We start from the raw sequence: 22,300 nt of genomic DNA, 5'->3' as shown, positions 1-22,300 counted from the left end.
CTGTATAGCATGGTGCCTAAATGTCCGACCTAATGGCTTAAAATGATACCAGTATAATAAACATATTTCAGTTATCAAAAATATGCATTTTACCTTTTTTTCCATAACATTGCTTCATTTCAGTATGATTGATGGCGTTAGTTAGACTTTTTTTGTATTTAAGTTTCTCTTCATGCCCCTCCCCATAACCAAGGAGTCCCCTCACTATATATTGATAGTCGCACCTCTCTTCGACTTCTCTGGAGTGCAGAGGCCGGCTGGATAAGGAAAAAGGCCAAAATGAAGCACTTAACTTTGCTTTCTTTGGCGCTGACTTTGATTGCGATTTGTGATGCAAAGTCGTCGTATCAATCAGTTCTTCAGCATAGCAGGATAAGAGGCAGACAGCATGGGTGAGTCTCATAAATTAGGCTATTCATGATAAAGTTCTCCCGGCGACGTACGCAATTTGAGAAGAAAAAAATATGACTTTTGTTCCGATAAATACAAAGAAAGATGTGTGTTTTATCACTTTAACACCGTTTGAAATATATATTGACCTGATGCTGTGTTGTGCATCACAGCTGTTTCAAGTGAGAATATAAATCGATAAGTGAACATTACATAATGTTATGTGGCTAATAAAACATGAAGTATTATCTCTGATCGATCTGTAATGTTCAATTTCTTACAGACCCAACGTGTGCGCGATGCAAATGATACAGGGGACTAACAAGAAATATTTAACCAACTGCAAGCAATGGTACCATCGCAAGATCTGTGGCAAACCAACGTAAGTCTAAATAAAAAACTGCTAATAATTATTTGAAGATAATTACCACTGGTGGGAATTTGAATGGTTGATAGGAAGTGCATTGATTACAGTATGCTGTCAATATATTTGTAACACACTGATTTTCCTATTTTCTGTTTAGTTTTGGATAAGCTTTCCTTGATGATTATGATCTCAAACATGTTGGTCATTTATGCTGAGTGAGCCATTTTCTTTAGGTTACTGTTCATTTAAATATGCAAACACTTGCTTTTGATTTATAAGGATTCCACAGTGGTAAAAAGGTAATGTTCAATTCAAAGCAAATAAGTTTTCAGTCACAGTTCAGATTATTTCATGAAGCCTCTTTTAAATTTGTTTGTATAATGACAACCCCCAACTAAGACCATGGCTGGCTTGAGTTTCAGGCATAAAGATCATTTCGTCCAGTCTGATTGTGATAAAGAAGGAAACCTACAAATCCACAAAGAGTTCTGCCATCAATAATAATCTGCTTCCCATGGCGCCCTATTTGCTAAATACTGCACTACTTTAGACCAGGGACTGTGGGGCTATAGCTAAAGTAGTGTACTATATGGGTATAGAATGGAGAGAGCCTACTGTTAAGCGTTGTCATGAGTAATGCTGATTTAGCATTTTCCTATCCAAAACACCAGTCTGCATTACTGCATTACATATAAATCTTCAGAGAAAGTAGAAAGGAAGATTGTGTAAGTTGAAAGAACACACAAGTGACTAATGGTTAACAGTACTGTTTTTACAGTGACATACAGTGTGGTCCACAGCTGGGGTCAATTCCATTTCAAAATTCCAGTAAGAGTTATTTTCAATGCTTTTCAAGAGGAACAATTGGAATTTTTAATTGGAGTTTGGTTCACTTCTTCAATTGACTGGAACTGAAATGCATTTGACGTCAACCATAAGGAGGTCTGCTTTTAATCATCTGCAGGGATTGAGGATATATTTTACAAAACCTTGTTAAAACTGTTCAGTCAGTAAACTGTTTAGTTGCATGCTGAAGTAACCATTTTTGAAGGGGGAAACCCCTTTTTTCTTCATACTCTCACAATAATTTCTCCTGCAGTAGTTATGGTCTTGCAAGTATGGTCTGATGCCAGTGTCAATCAGACAATTTATGCATCCAAAAAGTCACCCTATTAGTACTTTGGTCAATGTACTACTTAGGGAAACAGCGTGGGGTACGTCCTTTGGGACGAAAAAATTATTCAGCTACAATACAAGTCTAGACTCTTAAATGTATTGGAAGTAAAAAGTCCTAATGTGAATACATCTTAACATCTTGTAAATGTGTTAATGACTAAAATGGTCCAGTGTGTAAAACCTGAACATTAACAGCATTAATTTCTGTGGTGTGGGCTGCGTCTGTGTATGGCACAGAAGCATGGAAAACTCCTTCTGGAACATTCAATATGGCTCGTAAAAGAAAATGTGGTTAATCTCGAATACTAATATATTGAAATATAAGATATATATAACCTCATTCCATTTGAATGGCTGAATGTTAACAGAATAGTTCACTTTATTGCCCCACAATGGAAACTGTTGAGAAGTGATACATTACATTTTAGCTATAAGGGAATGACACATCCCTGAGCCAATGAGACGTCAGCACTGTTGTAGGAACATCATCTCTTCTCTGGACAATAGCCCTACCTAAGTTTAAATGTTCATACTGGGGAGATGAATAGCTGGGCTTGCTCGGTGGATAATGAATACCGTGTGTCTGTGTAATTAATCAGTCACAGTTGTGTTAATTGGCTTGACCACTGTTTAGGGTAAAATGTAATTTCTGATTACTAAATCAGTCTCCAGGCCTTGTCTAAGACCCTGGGCTGTAAAGGGATTGACAGGCCTCCACAGTAGCACTAGTTTGGTTTGATTGACGTCAGTGTTAATGTCCCTGCAGGAAGAGAAGCGGTATGGGTTGCTTTGTCTAACATTCCTCTGAGATTGAGTTTTAGGTTTGGTTTTGCATGGCAAGCCATTGGAAAACCTTTGGCCATTACACTGCCTTTCCCTGCAGTGTATGGGAATTGGAGTGCTAAGAAGACCTGTGTGTGTGTGTGTGTGTGTGTGTGTGTGTGTGTGTGTGTGTGTGTGTGTGTGTGTGTGTGTGTGTGTGTGTGTGTGTGTGTGTGGGTGTGTGGGTGTGTGTGTGTGTGTGTGTGTGTGTGTGTGTGTGTGTGTGTGTGTGTGTGTGTGTGTGTGGGTGTGTGGGTGTGTGGGTGTGTGGGTGTGTGGGTGTGTGGGTGTGTGGGTGTGAGTGTGTGAGTGTGTGTGTGTGTGTGTGTGTGTGTGAGAGAGAGAGAGAATGGATGAGTGAGTAAGTGAGTGAGAGAAAGACGAGAAAGTCTTTGTTTTTTTGTCCTGTTATTCGATCTCCGTTGATAGATATTGTGAAATGATCTGTCTGTTTCCTGTAGGATATTGAATCACTGACACAAACTTGATGACATGGTAACGGGAGACGCTTGCTGGCGTTTCACAACAGTGTTTCTTTCATTGGAAATCTCATGAAAGCTGAAGAGGAAGTGAAACTTTGCTGTGGGCGCTTGATGTTTGGAGGAAATTATGGCTTTAGAGGGCACTGTTGAGGAACTAGCATCTCCAAACACACACAAATCATTCATAGAGGAAGTGAGAAAATACTTTTTCCATAGCAAAGAAACGACCTAGCCGTGTTTATTTGAGTACGACGGGACTAGAGTGTGAGTTGAGGTCGAAAGGGCAAACCTGGGCTTGAGTAAACAATGTTTTTCAACAGGTTTTTTTCAGCTTTGATTTAATTACATTTACAGAGACAGACATCTATGGAAGGATGTTAAAATACCATTTCAAATATTTATTATATTCCTCTTCAGGCTCTCTGGTGTGCCAGATGTGCAGGTTTGGCAGTTTTCAGACTATTTTATTGGTCCATTAGGCCAGGTAAGGCCAAATATAAAATACAGATTACTTGAAATGGTATTTGAACCCTTGTACGGATGAAGGGAAGTTTTTGAACACAGAGTTATTTAGCAGCGTTCATTGTCGTGAACAAAATAATCCTTGTCTTTATGTGACTCACTAGCAAAGAAGCTATCATGATGATAGAGTATAATGTAGGGCAAGGGGCAAAGGTGGTGCCGGTGCCAGAGGTTAGAGGTCAACTCTCGTCTCCTGGTCACCAATAACCCTGACAACACCCTAATGTTGCCCTTGCTACCCCCCAAAACCCCTGCCTACCTTAAACAAAGACCCACTCTCAAGGTAAATACATTGGCTATATATTTTGCTCAGCAACCATTGCACAAAATCATGTTTTCAAGTTTAACCAATGACAAATTACAAAATTAGCTGTAAAGCACTTTAAACACTTACACAGTAACTACATACCCTTTTTTATTGTGAAATAAAAACAAAATAGCTGTCTATAATGCATTTGGGATACTATTGTATTACAATTATCCTTTAATATTATCACAGTGAAAGATGGCTGTCATGCTGATTCCAACATGGCATCCACAGTCTAACGGCTCTTGTGCTTTTTCTTCAGCGGCCTTTCTGTCTGGTGGATAGCTTGCCACAACACTTGGAAGTTTCAATGTACACAGTGTTTGAATTATGCAACCACTCTGTTTATTTTGGCAGAAAATCCATGGCTACCATCTTTGTTTATCCTTGACAAGAACAAACAGGAGTTGAGTTACCATCTGTTTTCATAATCAGTCTGGCCTGGTTTCCAGGCTACTGTGTTTTATCCCCGCCCCACATCTCATTGCTGAATGTAAGGATTGTCCCCCAAACATGTTCCCGAGCTACCCCATAACCTCCCTAACCTCACTCTCTGACTTTAAGCGTAGCTGATTACTCAGATCCTCGCCTGACCAGGTTTTAAAAAAGTTTCTCCGTTCTTCTAAAGAATGGTTCATTATGCTTGTAGGGGTCAGCAGGGTTGGCTTGGTTTGACATGACAAGTGGCTGTCTGAAGAATGTCTTTGATTCCTCAGGTAGTTTTCCATCAACCTCTGTCAATGTGAGGTCTCAGAGTTGGTCCTCTTTTTGGCAGCAGGGGTCTACAAGATGGAAACCCCTTCTAGCATAGCTTTCAATTGATTTTTTACCCAGTTGTCTGTTTTTCAATGGGTGTTCCTTATTTTTCCCATGTTTATTATTTACTGTATTGTGTGCCACTGTTTCATTATCACTGCTGAAGTTCACACAATAATAAGACTCCTTTATTCAGGATGTTTGTTGTCTGGTTGCATGTAAGAATGGTCATACAACTGAGCAAAATTTAGCCTATCCATTCTGCTAAATATCACACTGTTGGCTCAAGCAGGAAGTACTTGCTTGCATTCACCAGCCAACAACGTTATTCATGGTCGGCTAAACTCATAAATACCCTTTATATCTCTGTGTGATGCCTGAAGGAAGTTTCTAACTATTGTCAGACTGGAAATGTACGGGAACCAGCCACTGTTTTCACAGTTTCAAGAGAAAATCCTGGGGGAAACCCTGTATTCAAACTGCTGGTAGGTGACTGATTAAACTGTTTGGACCTGTGCCTCCTTAATGTCATCATCATCTTAATGGTATCATCAAAAACTCTTATCTTATTCTCAGGGATTTAAACCAAATCCAGAGTATTAAATACAAGCTGTGTAAACTCCAAATAGAAGTCTCTAATTTAAACGGTTGTACCTCTGCCTTGAGACTATTTGTCATGGGGATTCATGTCTGAGTGTGTACCCGACTTACCACAAGGAGTCGCTGAAGCGTAACAAGCCAAGGCAACCCTGCTGATCCCAACCCCGCTGCACCATTTGGGAGCCCCGCATTTTAATCCAGTGGCTTATTGGTAGCTTTTTGGTATAATATGTTTTTATTACCGGGAGCTTGTGTTTCAGTATAGGTTTCTTTTGGCCAACCCTGTGTCTGTTGGTTCCTCTTCTTTCTCTCTGAGGAAATTCAGTTTTACTACCTCCCTGGAATAGCTGAGCCCACTTTTGAATTATTATGGGAATATCTTATGTGCACAAAAGGTAAGAAAGGCAGAAATGGCAGAACTCTTTGAGTGCAAGATTTAGGCCTTATACACACCATGTTTCTAGACTGGCCCCACATGTGACGTGCGAGGTAAGGCAGGAACGGGGTTCAGAGGTGGTGGTACAAGGACTAATAAAACAGGCTCAATAATCACAGGCTCCAAAACAAAAGACATGAACAGCAACGTCACAATAAAACTATGCCCAACAACCAACACAAGAAACTGGGGAACTAAATAGAGGGGTACAGTAACGGTGGGTAAACGAGACACATTTGACATTTTATTTAGCAGACACCTCTTAAGGTGTCTTGGAAAACCAACATCTGACAATCATAAAAAGTACACTTTCCTTCATCAAAGCCATTAGTTGGCATAGCTTCATGGAAGCCATTAGTTGGGGGGGATACAGAAGTTAATTAAGATATTCATCAAAAAGGCAGGTTTTCTGCCTTTTCAGAAGATTGGCAGGGACTCTGCTGTCCTGGCTTCAAGGAGAGGTTTGTTCCACCAAGTGGCAGATCGGAGTTCACGGGTATGGTTGTAGGGTTCAAGCATAGCCTGCAGTTAGGGAGGTGCATTTCCCTTTGCTGCGCCATAGTCAAACACCATGGTCCTGTAATGGATGCAAGCTTCTACCGAAAGCCAATGGAGCTTGCGGAGGAGAGGGGTGACACTGGGAAAGTTGAACACAAGACAGGCTGCAGTGTTCTGGATAAGTTGAAGGGGCTTGATGACACAAGCTGGGAGCCCAGCCAACAGTGCATTGCAATCGTCCAGACAGGAGATGTCAAGTGACATCTTTATATGTAAGGTAGGGATGTATTTTGCGGATGTTGTACAGCATGAATATATTGGAGCAAATCACTGCATTGATGTTTGCAGAGAATAACAGGGTCTTGTTGAGTGTCATGCCAAGGTTCTTTGTGCTCTGTGAGGGGACCACTGTGGAGTGTTCAACCATGATGGAAAGATCTTGGAGCGGGCAGGCGTTCCCCCGGGAAGAAGAGCCTACTCCGTCTTATCAAGGTTAAGCTTGGGGTTGTGGGCAGACATCCAAGCTGAGATGTTGTCCAGGCATGCAGATATTCATGTTGCAACCTGGGAATCAGAAGGGGGGAATGAGAAGAATAGTAGAGTGTCATCGGCATAGCAATGATAGGACAGCCTGTGTGGATATGGCAGTGCCAAGTGACCTTGTGTATCGAGAAAAGAGGAGTGGGCAAAGGACTGATCCCTGGGGTACACCAGTAGTGAGCGCGCGTGTTGAAGATACAGACCTGCTCCATGCAACCTGGTAGGAGCAACCTGCCAGGTAGGATGCAAACCAAGAATGGGCAGAACCTGCAACCCCCAGCACTGAGAGTGTAGAGAGGAGGATCTGGTGGTTTACAGTGTCAAAGGCAGTGGAAACACAAAGAAGAGTGGTCTCGGTCTCATGACCTGTCTTGAAACCTGATTAGTTAGGGTCCAGAAGATAGTTCTGGGACAGATAAGAAGAGAATTGGTTAAAAACAGCACGCTCAAGCATTTTAGAAAGAAAAGGAAGAAGGAATACCAGTCGGTAGTTTTGGACATCAGAGGGATTAAGAGTTGGTTTCTTGAGGAATGGGGTGACACAAAGTGACTTGATGTCAGAGGGAACACAGCCAGTGGATAGGGAGAAGATGATGAGGGAAGTAAGAGGTCTACAGAGATGGTCTGGAGAAGGGAGCAAGGGATGGGTTCAAGAAGACAGGTTGTCGAATGCCCAGACATCACTAGATGCAGGACTTTGTCTGAAGAGGTCAGGGAATAAGGTAGTTCACTGACAGTGGTGCCAGATGCCTGAACAGGTTGAGTGAAAGAGGAGCAAATCTTGTCAACCTTAATTTAAAAATGGTTGCCAAGGTCGTCTATCGATAGGGAAGAAGAAGGTGGAGGAGGGGGGATTTAGGAGAGAAAAAGGTGGCATAGAGTTTCCTGAGGTGAGGAGCAAATGCTTCAAATTTAGAGTGATATGAAATTGGCTTTAGCAGCAGAAACAGAGGAAGAGAAGGTAGAGAGAAGCAAATGAAAGGATGACAGGTCCTCTGAGAGTTTTCTTTTCAGGTCCTTTGGATTTATTCTTTTCTTAATTTCACACAGATGAAATCAATCAACAAACCTAGAAACAGAACAAACAACCATAATACAATAAACATACTGTAGATATGTAACAGTCGGCACGGCACAAGATGGCTGTTACACCACAGGAACACAAGCAAGATCTGGGACCAGGCTAGAGTTTTTGATAAGACGAGGGAAAAGGAAAGAAACCGCCTGTTTTCATCTTTGATTGTGTACAGTCATTAACGTCTGTTCTTTATGGTCAACAGGGTGATCAGTTATGAGTGTTGCCCCGGATATGAGAAGCTGCCAGGAGAGAAGGGATGTCCTGCCGGTAAGAACACTGTTTTTTTATTAATCAGCATGCAGTGTCTGGCAGAATTAAGGAGCCTGTAGACTCCCATGAACATTACAGAATAAGTCACCTCCATGAAGATAACCTAAGCATGTTTAACATGTATCAGCCTTGCCATTGGTGAACATTTACAACACCCTGGGTGTGGTTGGAGCCACCACCACTAAGATGTACTCAGAGAGAGCTCAGCTGAGGGAGGAGATTGAGGGGCCCGGAAGCTTCACCTTCTTCGCTCCCAGCAATGAGGCCTGGGCTGCCCTACCTACCGTGAGTCCCTGGGGAAAAAAATCTGACAACCAACTCAGCATTGTTTATGAGAGTTTATAGGATTAAGACAGACAAGAGTTTAAGCTCATGTGTTGAAGTGGGTTGCACTAACACATTCTGCTGCAATTCTCAAAATGTTCTACCCCGGCAGTCACTCTGAATGTAGGTTATTTAAAGTTCACATCTTTGGGATATCCTTACTCTAGATTGAAACTGGCAAGCCATTTAGAACAGTTTATTTTCTTTATTTTTATTTTTTTTACAATTAAAGCATATTCACAATAAACATGTTCACACACAATACTGAATGTAAATTATTATAGACACATTTCTCCTCAAGCAAATCATTAATGGTATAAGGCATTGAAGTCTGAGCTTTTTTTGCAGTTTATTTCACTTCTGTGGCGAAAGGAAAGTAAAAGCAGTTTAACCTAATTCCGGGCCTATCCGTGGCATAACAAGTAGTTACCAATCCTTTGTTCAAATGTAATAACCAATTTTCTTAGGACACTCTATGCAATGAATTGGTAAAAATAGTCTAATTTGAATGATAAACATCCCCATAGTGAAGGCTGGGGAACACAAAGACCAACAAATACAACAACCATGTCTCTATATCAGTAAAAAATACAGTAGTTGGTAATAACTACATATGCAATAAGACAGAATACATTCTCGAATTTCCAAAAGCACCACCAAGTTGAGTGAACCTACAATTTATTTTGAGACTGGTTGTTGGTTTGGCGATATTCCCAGCTGTTGAGGAAATTAATAATCCCCTAGCTGCTGGTTGCCTTACAGTTCTACTTTGAAACAACCGAGCTGCACTAGGCTGAAGTGAAATCAAACAGCTACTTTTCGAACCCAGGTTGGCATTGAGTGAACCATGGAACTGGAGTAAATTTGTCTTCATGTTTTAAAGCTCATGGATTTGTAAGCATTTGACAATCCCAAGTGTCATGGTATATGTATGGCTTTCTCTCTCTCTGGTTAATTAGGAAATCTTGGACGCCCTGGTGAGCAATGTGAACATCGAGCTGCTCAATGCACTCCATTACCACATGGTGAACCGCCGTTTGACCTCTGAGGAGCTGAAGCATGGATCATCCTTCCCCTCCATGTACCAAGACTTCAACGTTCACATCCACCACTACCCCAACGGGGTGAGTAGCACTTGTCCAAGACCAGCTTGTGTTTTATAGCTAACAACCGTTGGAGTTGCCCAGCAAACAGTCGATGTTCTAAGGACTTACAGAGGGACCATGAAACAAACACATCACTACCTTCATTGTTATCGTTTCCTTATTGTTTCTTTATTGATAGTTTTTTTTATTCTGTTGTGGTTGCATTTTTCGTGAGGGAGCCCATCAAGCAAGGTGTCGAGACTCAGCAAAATCCTGAAACAAACTACAATTTAAAATGTTCTCTCGCCATTGCAGATTGTAACGGTGAACTGTGCTCGCCTGGTGAAGACGGACCAGCACGCTACTAACGGGATTGTGCATGTAGTGGACAGAGTCATCACCGCCATTACCAATGACGTGCACTCTTTCATCGACACAGACGAAAATCTGGATACTCTTCGTGTGAGTACGTCGGGGATCAATGGCGTCGTTGTTTACTTCATCCGTTCATTCATTCATGCAACAGTCAAATATAACTCTCTGACCGTTTAATGTATTGAACATGTGCTATGCAATGCTGTGCTGGCAATTGGGCAAGTTACCTTAGCTGATCTTTTAAGTGCTTTCTTTTGCATTGCATGCACATTTTGAATCAGCCAATATGAATCACCCTTTTTGAATCAGGGCTGCGTTTGCTGTTCGAGTCAGTGTTGAGTCAGCGTTCAATCGCAGTTTGAATCTGTGTTTGTAGACTGCCGTCGCTGCTGCAGGTCTGACTAGCATGCTGGAGAGTGACGGCCATTACACCGTGTTTGCTCCAACCAACGAAGCCTTTGAGAAGATCCCCCCTGAGATGCTCAATCGAATCCTGGGAGACCCAGTGGCTCTGAAAGGTGAATGTCATCTTTCTTTAAGGACATTTGGAAATGCAATTAGGAGATAGCTATTGGAGGAGACAGACAAAAGAGCACAGTGAATCCCTGTTTCTAGGGGATACTTGATGTGTGGTCTAGAAAAGGAAATGTTCTGAAAGCTGCATCATTCAATTCAAACCTGCTCTTCTTAATTTTCTTGTTGTTCTCCTTTTTCTTCTTCCATAAGGTATTCACATCATACAACGTGGATAGTGAAATTAATAATATCAACGACTTAATATTATGTTGGCCTAATCTGAATAGAACTAACCACTGTCTGTGATTGACATTGAGGCTCGTCTCCCCTTGTATCACTGTAACCCACGTCTCTCCGTTGTTTCCATCACACAGACCTGTTGAACTATCACATCCTGAAGAACATGCACTGTTCTGAGTCCATTGTTTCTGGTACCCCCATGGAGACACTGCAGGGCACTGTTCTGGAAGTGGGCTGCGATGGTTCTGAAATGACCCTCAACGGGAAGGCCATCATAGAGAAGAGAGACCAGCTGGGAACCAACGGAGTTGTCCACTTCATCAACGAGCTCCTCATTCCAGACTCAGGTATTCCACGATTTCCTTGTTTATTTATTTTGCATTGTTGGCCCGGTGACAATAAACCCAGCAAGAACTCCTGTGTCACGTCTGTGTTACAATGGCACGTTGTGTTTGCTAATCAGTTTAATCATTTTGAAAGGCTAATTGATCATTAGAAAACCCTTTTGAAACTATGTTAACACTGCTGAAAACTGTTCTGCTTATTAAATAAGCAATAAAACTGGCCTTCTTTAGACTAGTTCAGTATATGCAGCATCAGTGTTTGTGGGTTTTGATTACAGGCTCAAAAATGGCCAGAAACAAAAAATGATCTTCTGAAACTCATCAGTCTATTCTTGTTCTGAGAAATGAAGGTTATTTCATGCAATAAATTGCCAAGAAACTGAAGATCTCATACAATGTTTTGTAGTATTCCCTTCACAGAACAGGGAAAACTGGCTCTAACCAGAATTGAAAGAGGAGTGGGAAACTCCGATCCACAACTGAGCAAGAGAACAAATACATGAGAGTGTCTCGTTTGAGAAACAGATGCCTCACAGGTCCTCAGCTGGCAGCTTCATTAATTATTACCCGCAAAACAACAGTCTCAACGTCAACAGTGAAGAGGTAACTCTGGAATGCTGGCCTTCTAGTCAGAGTGGCCAAATTCCAGACTGGACAATAAAAGACACTGGACTGAGGAAGATTGGAAAAAGTGTCATTTTCAACATTAACAATGTCTACACTGTAAAAAAAACTCTGATCAACATATACACTCAATATAATTGGACGTATTGATGATCAGCTGACATTGAGCTAACAAGGCATTGAATGTAGTATGGAAATATTGCAACAAAGATGGTTTCTAGCCCTAGAATATAATGCGAAGAAAAAACAGATCAGCAAGACAAACAAACTTTTAATTCCAAAGTTGACCACCTACCCTCTGCTTGAAATGATTAATCGTGACACAATGATCTCTGTTGGGGTCCTCTGGATCCTGTAATGTAACCCCTACTTTTGAGCACCATGGTCTATGATGTCATTTTGGTTTTGTATATACACTCTAGAAATGTATTATTATTATTATATACTTCTGCTAAGACACACTTGTTATTGATAAGTGATCTTATTTTACTTGACCATAGTAACTGAACTGTGTGCAGTTTGAAGGCAGCTTCTAACTAGTGTCAGACTGGAGGTTTATGGGAACAGCTGCTTAAGAAAATTGTAGGGAAACACTGTATTTGAACATCAAGTATGATGTATTCAAATTCCCAGACCTCTGCCTTGTTAATGACATCATCATACCATTAAAAAGCTCCTCATCTCAGCCTCAGGGATTTCAACCAAATCCAAACCAGATCCATTAAGTAGAAAATGTTATATCAAGTCCAAATAGAAGTCTGTAATTTAAACAGTTGGACATGCCTTGAGATTATTAGTCATGGGGATTCATGTCTTTGAGGGTGCGACTGTAATTTTGAATGTCTGAATGTGCGTAATATGCGTGTGTGTGCACATTATTATGTGTGTGAATAATGTGCATGTCTGAAATCACTAAATATAAATTCAAATGGTTTTAGTTGAGGTAAGACACCAAGGTCACATCTCAGAAGACATCTGTACATTAGGAAGAATTACATATATTTGATTCCTTTTCAAGCTAAGACCCTGTTGGAGCTGGCCCAGGGATCCGTTGTTACCACAGCAACCAAGATGTTTGTAGATGCCGGTCTTAAAGCCCATCTCATTGGCTCCGAGCCTTTGACTCTACTGGCCCCTCAGAATGAAGCATTCAAAGGTAACCTCGATCGACCACAGACTCTCTCTCTCACACTCCAACTCTGTCAGTCTCACTTTCTCACATTTGTTCTCTTCATCCCCCTCTCCATGCATCTCCAGTTCTTACTTTTTCTCTCATTATCACCAAGTACATTTACACTTACTCCAAATTTGACATTGTGTGATGGTGTTGCTAATGGTAGACAACTGTTTAAGACAGAATATATAAAATTAATAGAAAATGGAGATTTAATTATATACAAAAGGATGGTGAACATATAAGATGATGAGATGTGTATCTCAGATAACTCCACTGATTTTTTGTTTATTGTTTGGAGGTGACTGTGTGGTGATCGTAGTCCTGTTATTCTGTATGGCACTGAGAAGTAAACCATTCAGGTGGAAATATTTGTTTGGGGTCATCATGATTGACCTATACCGTCTGACTCTGACCCTTTCTTTCTCACTGTCACAGGAGTGACTTGAGCAATGATTCCTATTCAGTTTTATTTCATGAATTTGCATCAAGTTTTCTGTGTTGTTTAACAGATGGTGTGAGGATGACGGATCAGCTGAAGAGACTGTTGAGGAACCACATCCTGAAGGAGCAGCTTTCTTCCAAGTCCCTGTATCACGGTCAAGAGCTAGAAACGCTGGGAGGCATGAAGCTCCGAGTGTTTGTCTACCGCAATGTGAGTAGAACACACCAAAGCCTTCTGAGAGGACCCTTATAAACGATGTCTCTATCTGAGCAAACTTCACCTTGATAAAACGAAGATACTCAAGGACTCCGTCCTTATATCGGTTATTCCAAATATTTGTTATTTATTTAAGTTATGTGGCAGATTATTTTATTTGACAGTACTGAATGCATACTTTTTTTTGTTTACTTCTACCCTATTTTTCTCTTCAATTTTGTTACATTCAATTCGTGATTAAAGACTTTCCTCATCGCCACAACTCTCAACAGACTTTCGGACCGTCGATGTTGAGATAAGAACATTTCTGGTTCTTATCATGCTGTTCGCTCTACAAAGTTGTATATCCCTGAGGCTCCAGTCTTCTACCTTGATCAAACTCGCAGGTGCCCATGCCACAAGAAGTCACTAGTGTGTGATTAGAGTACAAACTCCCACAGCCTTCAATGGGACCCCTGGGCTATCCACAAGCAGGAATCAAACCCTGGCCTCTCGATGAGGAAGTTAACTGCCAGGTGGTGACTTAACACTGAGCCAGTCTGGCACCTGTGAATCCATACATTTGTATTATTTTTCTACTAACCCCATGTGGGGATCAAACCCACAACCCTGGCCTTGAAAGCCCTGTGTTATACCAACTGAGGTACACAAGACTCCAATATACCAAGCACCATTGTTCTGTTTTCATATAAACAGTGTTTAGCTGATCATCATTGACTAAATGAGTAAAAGAGACAGGCCTGAACAGTGAAATGTTACCCTCTGAAACAGGCTTTGATCAAAGTGACACATCTGTCTCTTACTGGAGAGTTGAGCATATTTCTTGCCTGGACTCAACTCTTCTATTCACAGCTCAGTTCTCTCCTGGGTGGCAGATTAAGGTTCTTCGACAGCTCTCCGTATTTCTGCTTTGTTAAGGAATTTCCAGACGACCACAAGAAGCTTTTTCCTGAGCGAGATACCACTTGTAAGCCGTCCGTTTAGAGTGAATGATAAAAAGATAGGAAACAATGTGCCAGACTGCTAGGCAGACAGACAGGGCACATCCCTCTACTCCCTATGTAGTCCACTTGATTTTGACCAGGGCCAATAGGGATTAGGGTGCCAAGGTGATGGATGCAGCAAACACTCCTATAACCTTTGTCTTTTTGTATTTGCCTGTTTTCATAATAGAGCCTGTGTATTGAGAACTCCTGTATTGCTGCCCATGACAAGACTGGTCGTTTCGCCAGCATGTTCACCGTGGATAAGGTCCTTACACCTCCCATGGGAACTATCATGGATGTCTTGAAGGCGGATGACCGATTCAGGTGAGATTGAGTTACCATTCTCTTGGGACTTTGTCCATATTATAACCTACGTTTTCAGCCTACCACATTCTGTACTGTGAAAACAGTACTTGAGGCAATTTGATTCGATTTCAGTGGAAACAGGTTGGTATTAAACAAATTCTACTGTAATTGCTTCTGCCTACGTGCAGCAGTTTTTGTGGGTTCTTCTTCTGTAGCTAGAACACACAAGCCCCCATGTATTTAATGGTTTTACCAGAACTGAAAGGCAATATGCAGCTCGGCATCCTCCCACGCACAGACAGTGGGTCATTTTCTCTTTCCTTGGTATGTTTTCACTGTCAGTGATGTGTCCATGTCTAGTAGGTTTGGCGCATCAGAAACCGCCAAGTCATTGACGTGGTTAAAACGTGCCTACTGCGGTCAAACACTGTTCTCTTTCTTGTCCTTTGAAACTGTGTGTGTTGGACTTCGGTCAGTTGCAAATAAGTCGTCTTTATTCTTCTGAGTATGCTGTTCCTGAGTGTGTGTTCCCATTTTTTTCTCTCAGTCTCCTGGTTGGTGCCATCCAGACGGCCGGAATGACAGAGCTAATGAACCAGGCAGGCCCTCACACCGTTTTCGCCCCCACCAATGATGCCTTCAGTGCCTTACCCAAAGCTGACCTCAATAGACTCATGGGTAAGGAAGGACACCTGGAGGGAATGCTGAGTGGCAGCTCACGCTCTGGCCTATTCAGAATTGTTAAAAAAAAATAATCTTAAATGTCATCTCTGCCTCCTTCAAAATGAAAGACATCTACTAACAGAAACCTCTCAGAAAACATAATGCCGATGTCTAATCTCACAAAGACAGATTATTGTGGACAGATTAAATGGAGAGAATCTCTAATGGCTCAAGTGGTGCCGTTTAGTCAATCTGGTTTGCCGTTTATGAATTAGGATTGGGCAGAAACAATGCGTAAAAAGCTATAGAGTTTACTTTTGCATGGAAGGGTGTGTATGTATGTATGTATATATATATATATATATATATATACACACCCTATATGTATATTTAAATTCGCTTGTTTCCACAACAGTAATCCCAATACTATTAACCGCATTACCTAAGGAAGTAAAACAGGAAATGACAGATCAGTAAATGCCTATGTTTTGTATCTGGTATCCAGTCTTAAAAACAAAATTTTAACTAGGTTTTACACTACTAGGGAATAAAAGTTGTTTGCACAACGCTGTACTTTTCCAGTGAAGAAAATCAATGGCACCTACTGTGTAAAGTCAACTATCTGATTTGGCCTGCTATGAGAGTATGTTCGGCAGACATATGGAACTTTCTGAATAAACTGAATAACCTATCTACACCCAGGAAATGATGACATGCAGGAATTCCTGGATGCTGTGAGCCATTTGAATGCCAAACAGCTGTGGTTAACTGGAGACAGTTCTACAGTCACAGTATGATCTAACTACAGTACACTGCAGCCACAACTACTTTCACAGCTGTGTGCTTAGATATACATACAAATTACCAACGAATAAACATCACTGCCTAGCCTACTGGTAACAACAAGTGTTCAGATGTGATGGTTTGTATACAAATAACATCCATTTGAATGGAGAATGGATGTTCAATTACTTGGCTGAAGCAAAAGGAATGTATTGGTCATGCTTAAGCTACAGTGGATATAAAAAGTATACACACCCCTGTGAAAATGCCAGGTTTTTGTGATGTTAAAGAATGAGACAAAAGATAAATCATGTCAGAACTTTTTCCACTTTTAATGTGACCTATAATGTGAACAATTCAATTAAAAAACAAACTGAAATCTTTGAGGGTGAAAAATGTAAAACATAAACCTTACAATAACCTGGTTGCATAAGTGTGCACACCCTCTTATATCTGGGGATGTGGCTGTGTTCAGAATTAACCAATCACATTCAAACTGTTAAATATAAGCCTTTACACGCCTGCCATCAGTTAAAGTGACTCTCATTAATCACAAATAAAGTTCAGCTGTTCTAGTAAGATTTACCTGACATCTTAATTGCATCTCAGAGCAAAAGCCATGGTCCGCAGAGAGCTTCCAACGCATCAGAGGGATCTCTTTGTTGAAAGATCAGTCAGTAGAAGGGTAAAAAAAATTATCAAAAGCATTAGCTATACCATGGAACACAGTGAAGAAAGTTATCATCAGATGGAGAAAATATGGCACAACAGAGACATTAAAAAGAACTGGACATCTTTGTAATGCATTTTCTTACAAAAGAAAAACATCCAAGCCCGGCTGAAGTTTGCAAAAACAAACATTAAGGCCCCCAAAAGCACGTGGGAAAATGTGATATGGTCTGATGAAAGGTTGAACTTTTTGGCCATAATTCCAAAAAGTATGTTTGGCACAAAAACAACACTGCGCATTACCCAAAGAACATAATTCCCACTGTGAAGCATGGTGGTGGCAGCATCATGCTTTGGGGCTGTTTTTCTTGAGCTGAAACCGGGGCCTTAGTCAAGGTGGAGGGAATTATGAACCGTTCCAAATACGAGGCAATTTTGGCAAAAAAACTTCAGGCATCCGTTAGAAAGATGAAGATAAATAGGAAGTTCACCTTTCAGCATGACAACGACCCAAAGCACACATCCAAATCCACAAAATCATGGCTTCACTTGAAGAAGATTAACATTTTGGAATGGCCCAGCCAGAGCCCAGACCTGAATCCAATTGAACATCTGTTGGTGATCTGAAGAGGGCTGTGCACAGGAGCTATCCTCGCAATCTGATCAATTTGGAGTGCTTTTGCAAAGAAGAGTGGGCAAATATTGCCACTTCGAGATTTGCCAAGCAAATAGACTCCTACCCAAAAAGACTGAGTGCTGTAATAAAATCAAAAGGTGCTTCAACAAAGTATTAGTTTAAGGGTGTGCACTTATGCAACCTGGTTATTGTGAGATTTTTTATTACACTTTTCCCATCAAAGATTTCAGTTTGTTTTTCAAATGAATTGTTCAAGTTCTAGGTCACATTAAAGGTGGAAAAAGTTCTGATTTATCTTTGTTTCATTCTTTTACATCACAAGAACCTGGCATTTTAACAGGGGTGTAGACTTTTCATATCCAAGTACATTAACCCTTGCAACGTGAACGACGATTCCTTTTCACAAAAAACTATATTAATGAATCCACATTGCAACCTAGTAATTTTTTGCAATTGCTTTGTTTGTTAACACCAAGGCAGTAGAGATGAAATATAATTCATTGCTTTTTTATTTTATGGTCTAGGAAATCCCCAAGAGTTGGCCAGTGTGCTGAAGTACCATATGGGTAAGGAGATATTAGTCAGTGGAGGAGTGGGCTCCCATACAAGACTGAAGCCCCTACACGGAGACAAACTGGAGCTCAACATGGTAGGACCACTATCTAGAACAGTTTACCCTATGACTATTTGACCCTATCCTATAAACAATTTGATCCGATAACCAAAATGTTTGCTATTGACACTACTAACATGTTAAGTATCAGTACTAACATGTACGTTTTTCTTTTTATTGATGATTTGGTTTTCAGTGGAGGACAGAGGTACTATTTTGTTGTGCATTCTTATATTCGTTACATTACTTGTACACAATTCTTCAGAAAATTCTTTTCGATGTGACTTCATTGTAAGCATAGAAAAGATGCCCCACCGTATAAACGGATGATGTTTGTCTTTCAGAAGAACCAGACTGTTTACGTCAACAAGGTTCCTGTAGTTGAAGCAGATCTGATGGCCACCAATGGGGTTGTTCACGCTGTGGGAGCCATCATAAAGCCACTGCGTAAGGCCAATGACATTAATATTCGCAAATACTGAATAAATAATAACATTATTTCATACAGCAATTGTCATTGCAACTCAATCTCTTCCAGCTCCCAAGGTTGACAGAGAACAGGCTGACTCCCCCATCAGAACCGACTCGGCCATCAGAGTAAGGCATTTATAAGAGCTTACTTTATATTTCTTTGGCTGTCTTTCTTTGATGCTCCTGTGTAGCTCAGTTGATAGCACACTAATTGTAACGCTGGGGTAGGGGTTCAGGGGGCAAAGGTGCTCTCACAATGATTCATCCACCACTGTACGTGGCTCTGGATGAGATCATAGTTACTTATTTGTAAATGTTATTACATTACTCTCCGTGTCAGTCTGCAGCTGTGTGATTGATCATAATCTTTAAAAAAAATCCATGTTAGCCCTCATTTTCAACATACTTTTAGTGATTTAACATCAAAATTCCATTCCCCAGCTTCTGCCCAAAAAACACCTCAGATGGTGGTAGAGTTTTTTGTGGAGATATTTTGTGGCATGTGGCAGTACTACTTCTAGTATGGTTTACACAAGCAATCTGGCCAAATCATCTCAGGAAAGGAATTGACCCAAAACCTTGTCTGGGTAATACTAAAGGTATGAAGAGCAGTGCCCGCTCTAGCCATTTGGGGTCCCTAAACAAAATTAGATTTTGGGCCCACTCTCTTGTATTGGTCGCGGGGGCTCCCTAGCAGTCAGAGGTCACCTAGCGGTCAGGGGACCTATGCGGACGATTATGTTGTTAATGCCTGGAGCCTAACCTGATGAGGAGAATAGTCTAACACACAAAAAAGTAAATATTAATTACATTTTCTTTTTCTGATTATTTTCTGTTGTATTCCTTTCTTTGCAGACAGACTCAAGAATTGGTGTCAGAAATGGTAAATATTTAGTTTTCTTACATGGTATATAACATGTTGTCAAGGTTGATGATTTTGGTTACAATGTTGTTTTCATTTTTGTGTTTATTTCAGATGATCTCTTCCAAAAGATCAGGAATAGTCACTCCAGCCGGACAATGACTCGCATGCAGTAAAACAATGAAAGTGGAGAAAAAAACCACATTTTTTGTGGTGCATCGACAATGATACAAGGGTTATTCCTTTTGTTTGTAGAATATTTTCTTCTCTGGAATTCTCAAAGGATGTCCAATCTAATTTTGTCAAATATTGTCACAGTAAATAATAAGCCAACACTAGATAAAGTAAATAGGATATCTTTGAATTGAAGTTCTTCTATAGCTTTCATACACTAAAGACAAAACTTTTGGATGAAATTACTTTTTCTTGTATGTGTAAATTGTAAACCAAAGAACAACAACTAGCTTTGACTAGATAAATCTAAGTAACTTGAATGTTCATTCATGACTTCTGTTTAAAATATACAATACAGGGCAGATTATTTTGAAGAAATGTATACTGTCATTTGTTTCGATATGATACATGAAGCATGTTTGCATGATTTAGGCTGGAACTAAAAAGCTATTCAGGCACACACAAATGGAGGCCAATGTTTTGGCCTCTGAGGTCTTATTATTTTTCATAATGCACCTATATTCAAGTCACATACAGCCCATTTGTACCATACTGTACCAATATATTTGGTGTGGAACTCAAAGAGCAATGTCTGCACATTTAAAAAATAAAATGTTCATTTTGTAGCCATCGAGTTAATGTTTGGATTTATCAAAGTTCTATCCATAAAGGCACTAAAGTGTTTCATTATGTTGGCACAGCACTTGCGTATATTACATCATATTGCCTGTGTCCCAAATGGTACCCTATCTCCCTCACAGTGCATTACCTTTGACTATGATCCGATGGGGCTCCAGTCTAAAGTAGTTTAATACGCAGGGAATAGGTTGTCATTTGGAATGGAAATGAACCCAGGTCTGAGCACAATGCCTTCCTTCTGTTTTAATAAGACTTAACTGCTGTTGAAAACCACCATCTCAGATCCATCAGGAGTTCAAAGTAAACACAAAGGGCAAGGACTAAAGACTGAATTTGACAGATTTTAGAGTTAATCTCATCCATATGACATCAATAATAATTGTATCCAAGACCAATACCTTCATTTCACAACTTGCTTACCTTGAATATTGATGTTACATTTTAAAACATCTTTGAAGTTAGTTCATGAACTTCTCTGCTGAGATAAAAGGAGGAATTGTTCTGTGGAAATATTTAGAACTTAGACATTGACTGTGAGTCCCACTGTCCTGGTTCCTGGGAAGAGAGCTGTGTGTGTATGTGTATTTGAGGCAGATCTATGCGTGCAGTAGCCAGCATCTAGTTGGCGGGCCTCCGGACAAATGATCCGTAAAAGTGAATGAAACATTCCAAAAGTGTTTTAGACTCTTTTTCAGACACTGACAAACTGTTTTAGCTACAGGGGGCAAAGCGACCACTGGCTAAAAGCTCTGGTCAGGAACGGATGGTGGCAGCCTGGTCTTGATGCCAAGACACAATTTAACAAGTCTAAATATTGAGAGATTACGGACCAGACAAAGGTCACTGCACTTATTAGAGTACTGGAATTCCCAGTGGATTCTGGAACTTTACTCTTAGAGTTCTGATTATAGACATAATGCTCAAGGTAATAATGTCACAAGTATTAATCCTGTTGTAAAATCGTCACTAATATTTTAGTAATCAAACATATTTGACTTAATGCTTTTTCTGGTTGTCATTTAGCTTATTATATGGTTTTAGCCAATATTATATTGTGCCCAAAGGCATGGTAGTTTGGCAATCCATTTGAAATGAAATATCAATGTAACCATTGTTAGAATTCAAACCAGTCTTTCATTCATTTTTCACTTTAACTGTCCCCTGCTTGAACATTAAGAAGTTGGCCTATAGCACCCTGGTAATACTGACACCTTGTACTTTCACCGACCCTGTTTTCTTTTATAAAGTTTTAACTGATATATTCATCTCCTGCTCTTCTTCCTGTGGCTTTAACACGTCCTAAAGACACCAAGCCAGGACACGGGGATAGCTGTTAACCTTACTAGGAGCTGTAATAAAGGTAGCATACCAAGCTTAGTCTGAGAGCTTTGTTCTTTCTAAATTTAAAGTAAAAATTAAAACAATGATCACTCATCTCCAACAACGCAGGATGTTTTGCAACATCAGTGAAGAGGTTTTAGTCTTGACCTTACATTCTCTTTTGCTGTCTTTCCAACTCCTGTAATTACCGATGATTATAATTCATGTCCATAGAAGTTGGCAAAACAGCACAGACAGATTTTTGGACAAGGCTAACCTTTAGCGCGCCCCTCAAGATTTTCTCCTTCTCTTTATGTATTGATTGAATGTCACAGATGTTTCTCTCCAGAACGGAAGGCCTCCAGCCTGTATACCACGGTTGACCTGCAGTCCTTCTGTTGCCCCCCTGATACGCCCTATAAACATGGCCAGGCTTGACCTACAATGGCCTACTTATGTCAAGAGGAGAACACCCAAGATTAGGCAACAAATCTAGGAAAACAGACCAAATTGGTATTTTATCTCACTTTCAAACTATTCCTGTTAACCAACAAGAAAGCAAGCATAAAAACAGTAATGTACACTGAATA

The 22,300-nt window shown here is 40.4% G+C and overlaps 1 protein-coding gene across 4 annotated transcripts; it reads left to right on the top strand.

The window, feature by feature from the left end:
• Window positions 1–210: 210 nt before the first annotated feature.
• Window positions 211–20,381, top strand: tgfbi (transforming growth factor, beta-induced). Of its 4 annotated transcripts, none has more exons than XM_010864289.4 (18): window positions 211–392; window positions 674–772; window positions 8,177–8,241; window positions 8,372–8,529; window positions 9,528–9,692; window positions 9,969–10,115; window positions 10,405–10,546; window positions 10,919–11,131; window positions 12,771–12,908; window positions 13,439–13,581; window positions 14,761–14,897; window positions 15,427–15,557; window positions 18,156–18,280; window positions 18,441–18,452; window positions 18,592–18,691; window positions 18,783–18,841; window positions 19,571–19,598; window positions 19,692–20,381. In XM_010864289.4, the coding sequence occupies exons 1-18, from the start codon at window positions 280–282 to the stop codon at window positions 19,751–19,753; spliced, it is 2,037 nt and encodes a 678-aa protein (XP_010862591.1). In that variant the 5' UTR covers window positions 211–279; the 3' UTR covers window positions 19,754–20,381. The 4 variants fall into 4 exon arrangements, with proteins under 4 accessions (XP_010862591.1, XP_019901686.1, XP_010862590.1 ...); XM_010864288.4 differs by having other exon boundaries at window positions 212–392; window positions 18,589–18,691; XM_020046127.2 differs by lacking the exon at window positions 18,441–18,452.
• The last annotated feature ends 1,919 nt before the right edge of the window (window positions 20,382–22,300 follow it).

Source organism: Esox lucius, chromosome 4 (genome assembly GCF_011004845.1).
Source record: "Esox lucius isolate fEsoLuc1 chromosome 4, fEsoLuc1.pri, whole genome shotgun sequence".
Taxonomy (NCBI): Eukaryota; Metazoa; Chordata; class Actinopteri; order Esociformes; family Esocidae; genus Esox; species Esox lucius.
Note: the sequence above shows the minus strand (reverse complement) of the source record. Positions and strands in the feature narration are given on the sequence as shown.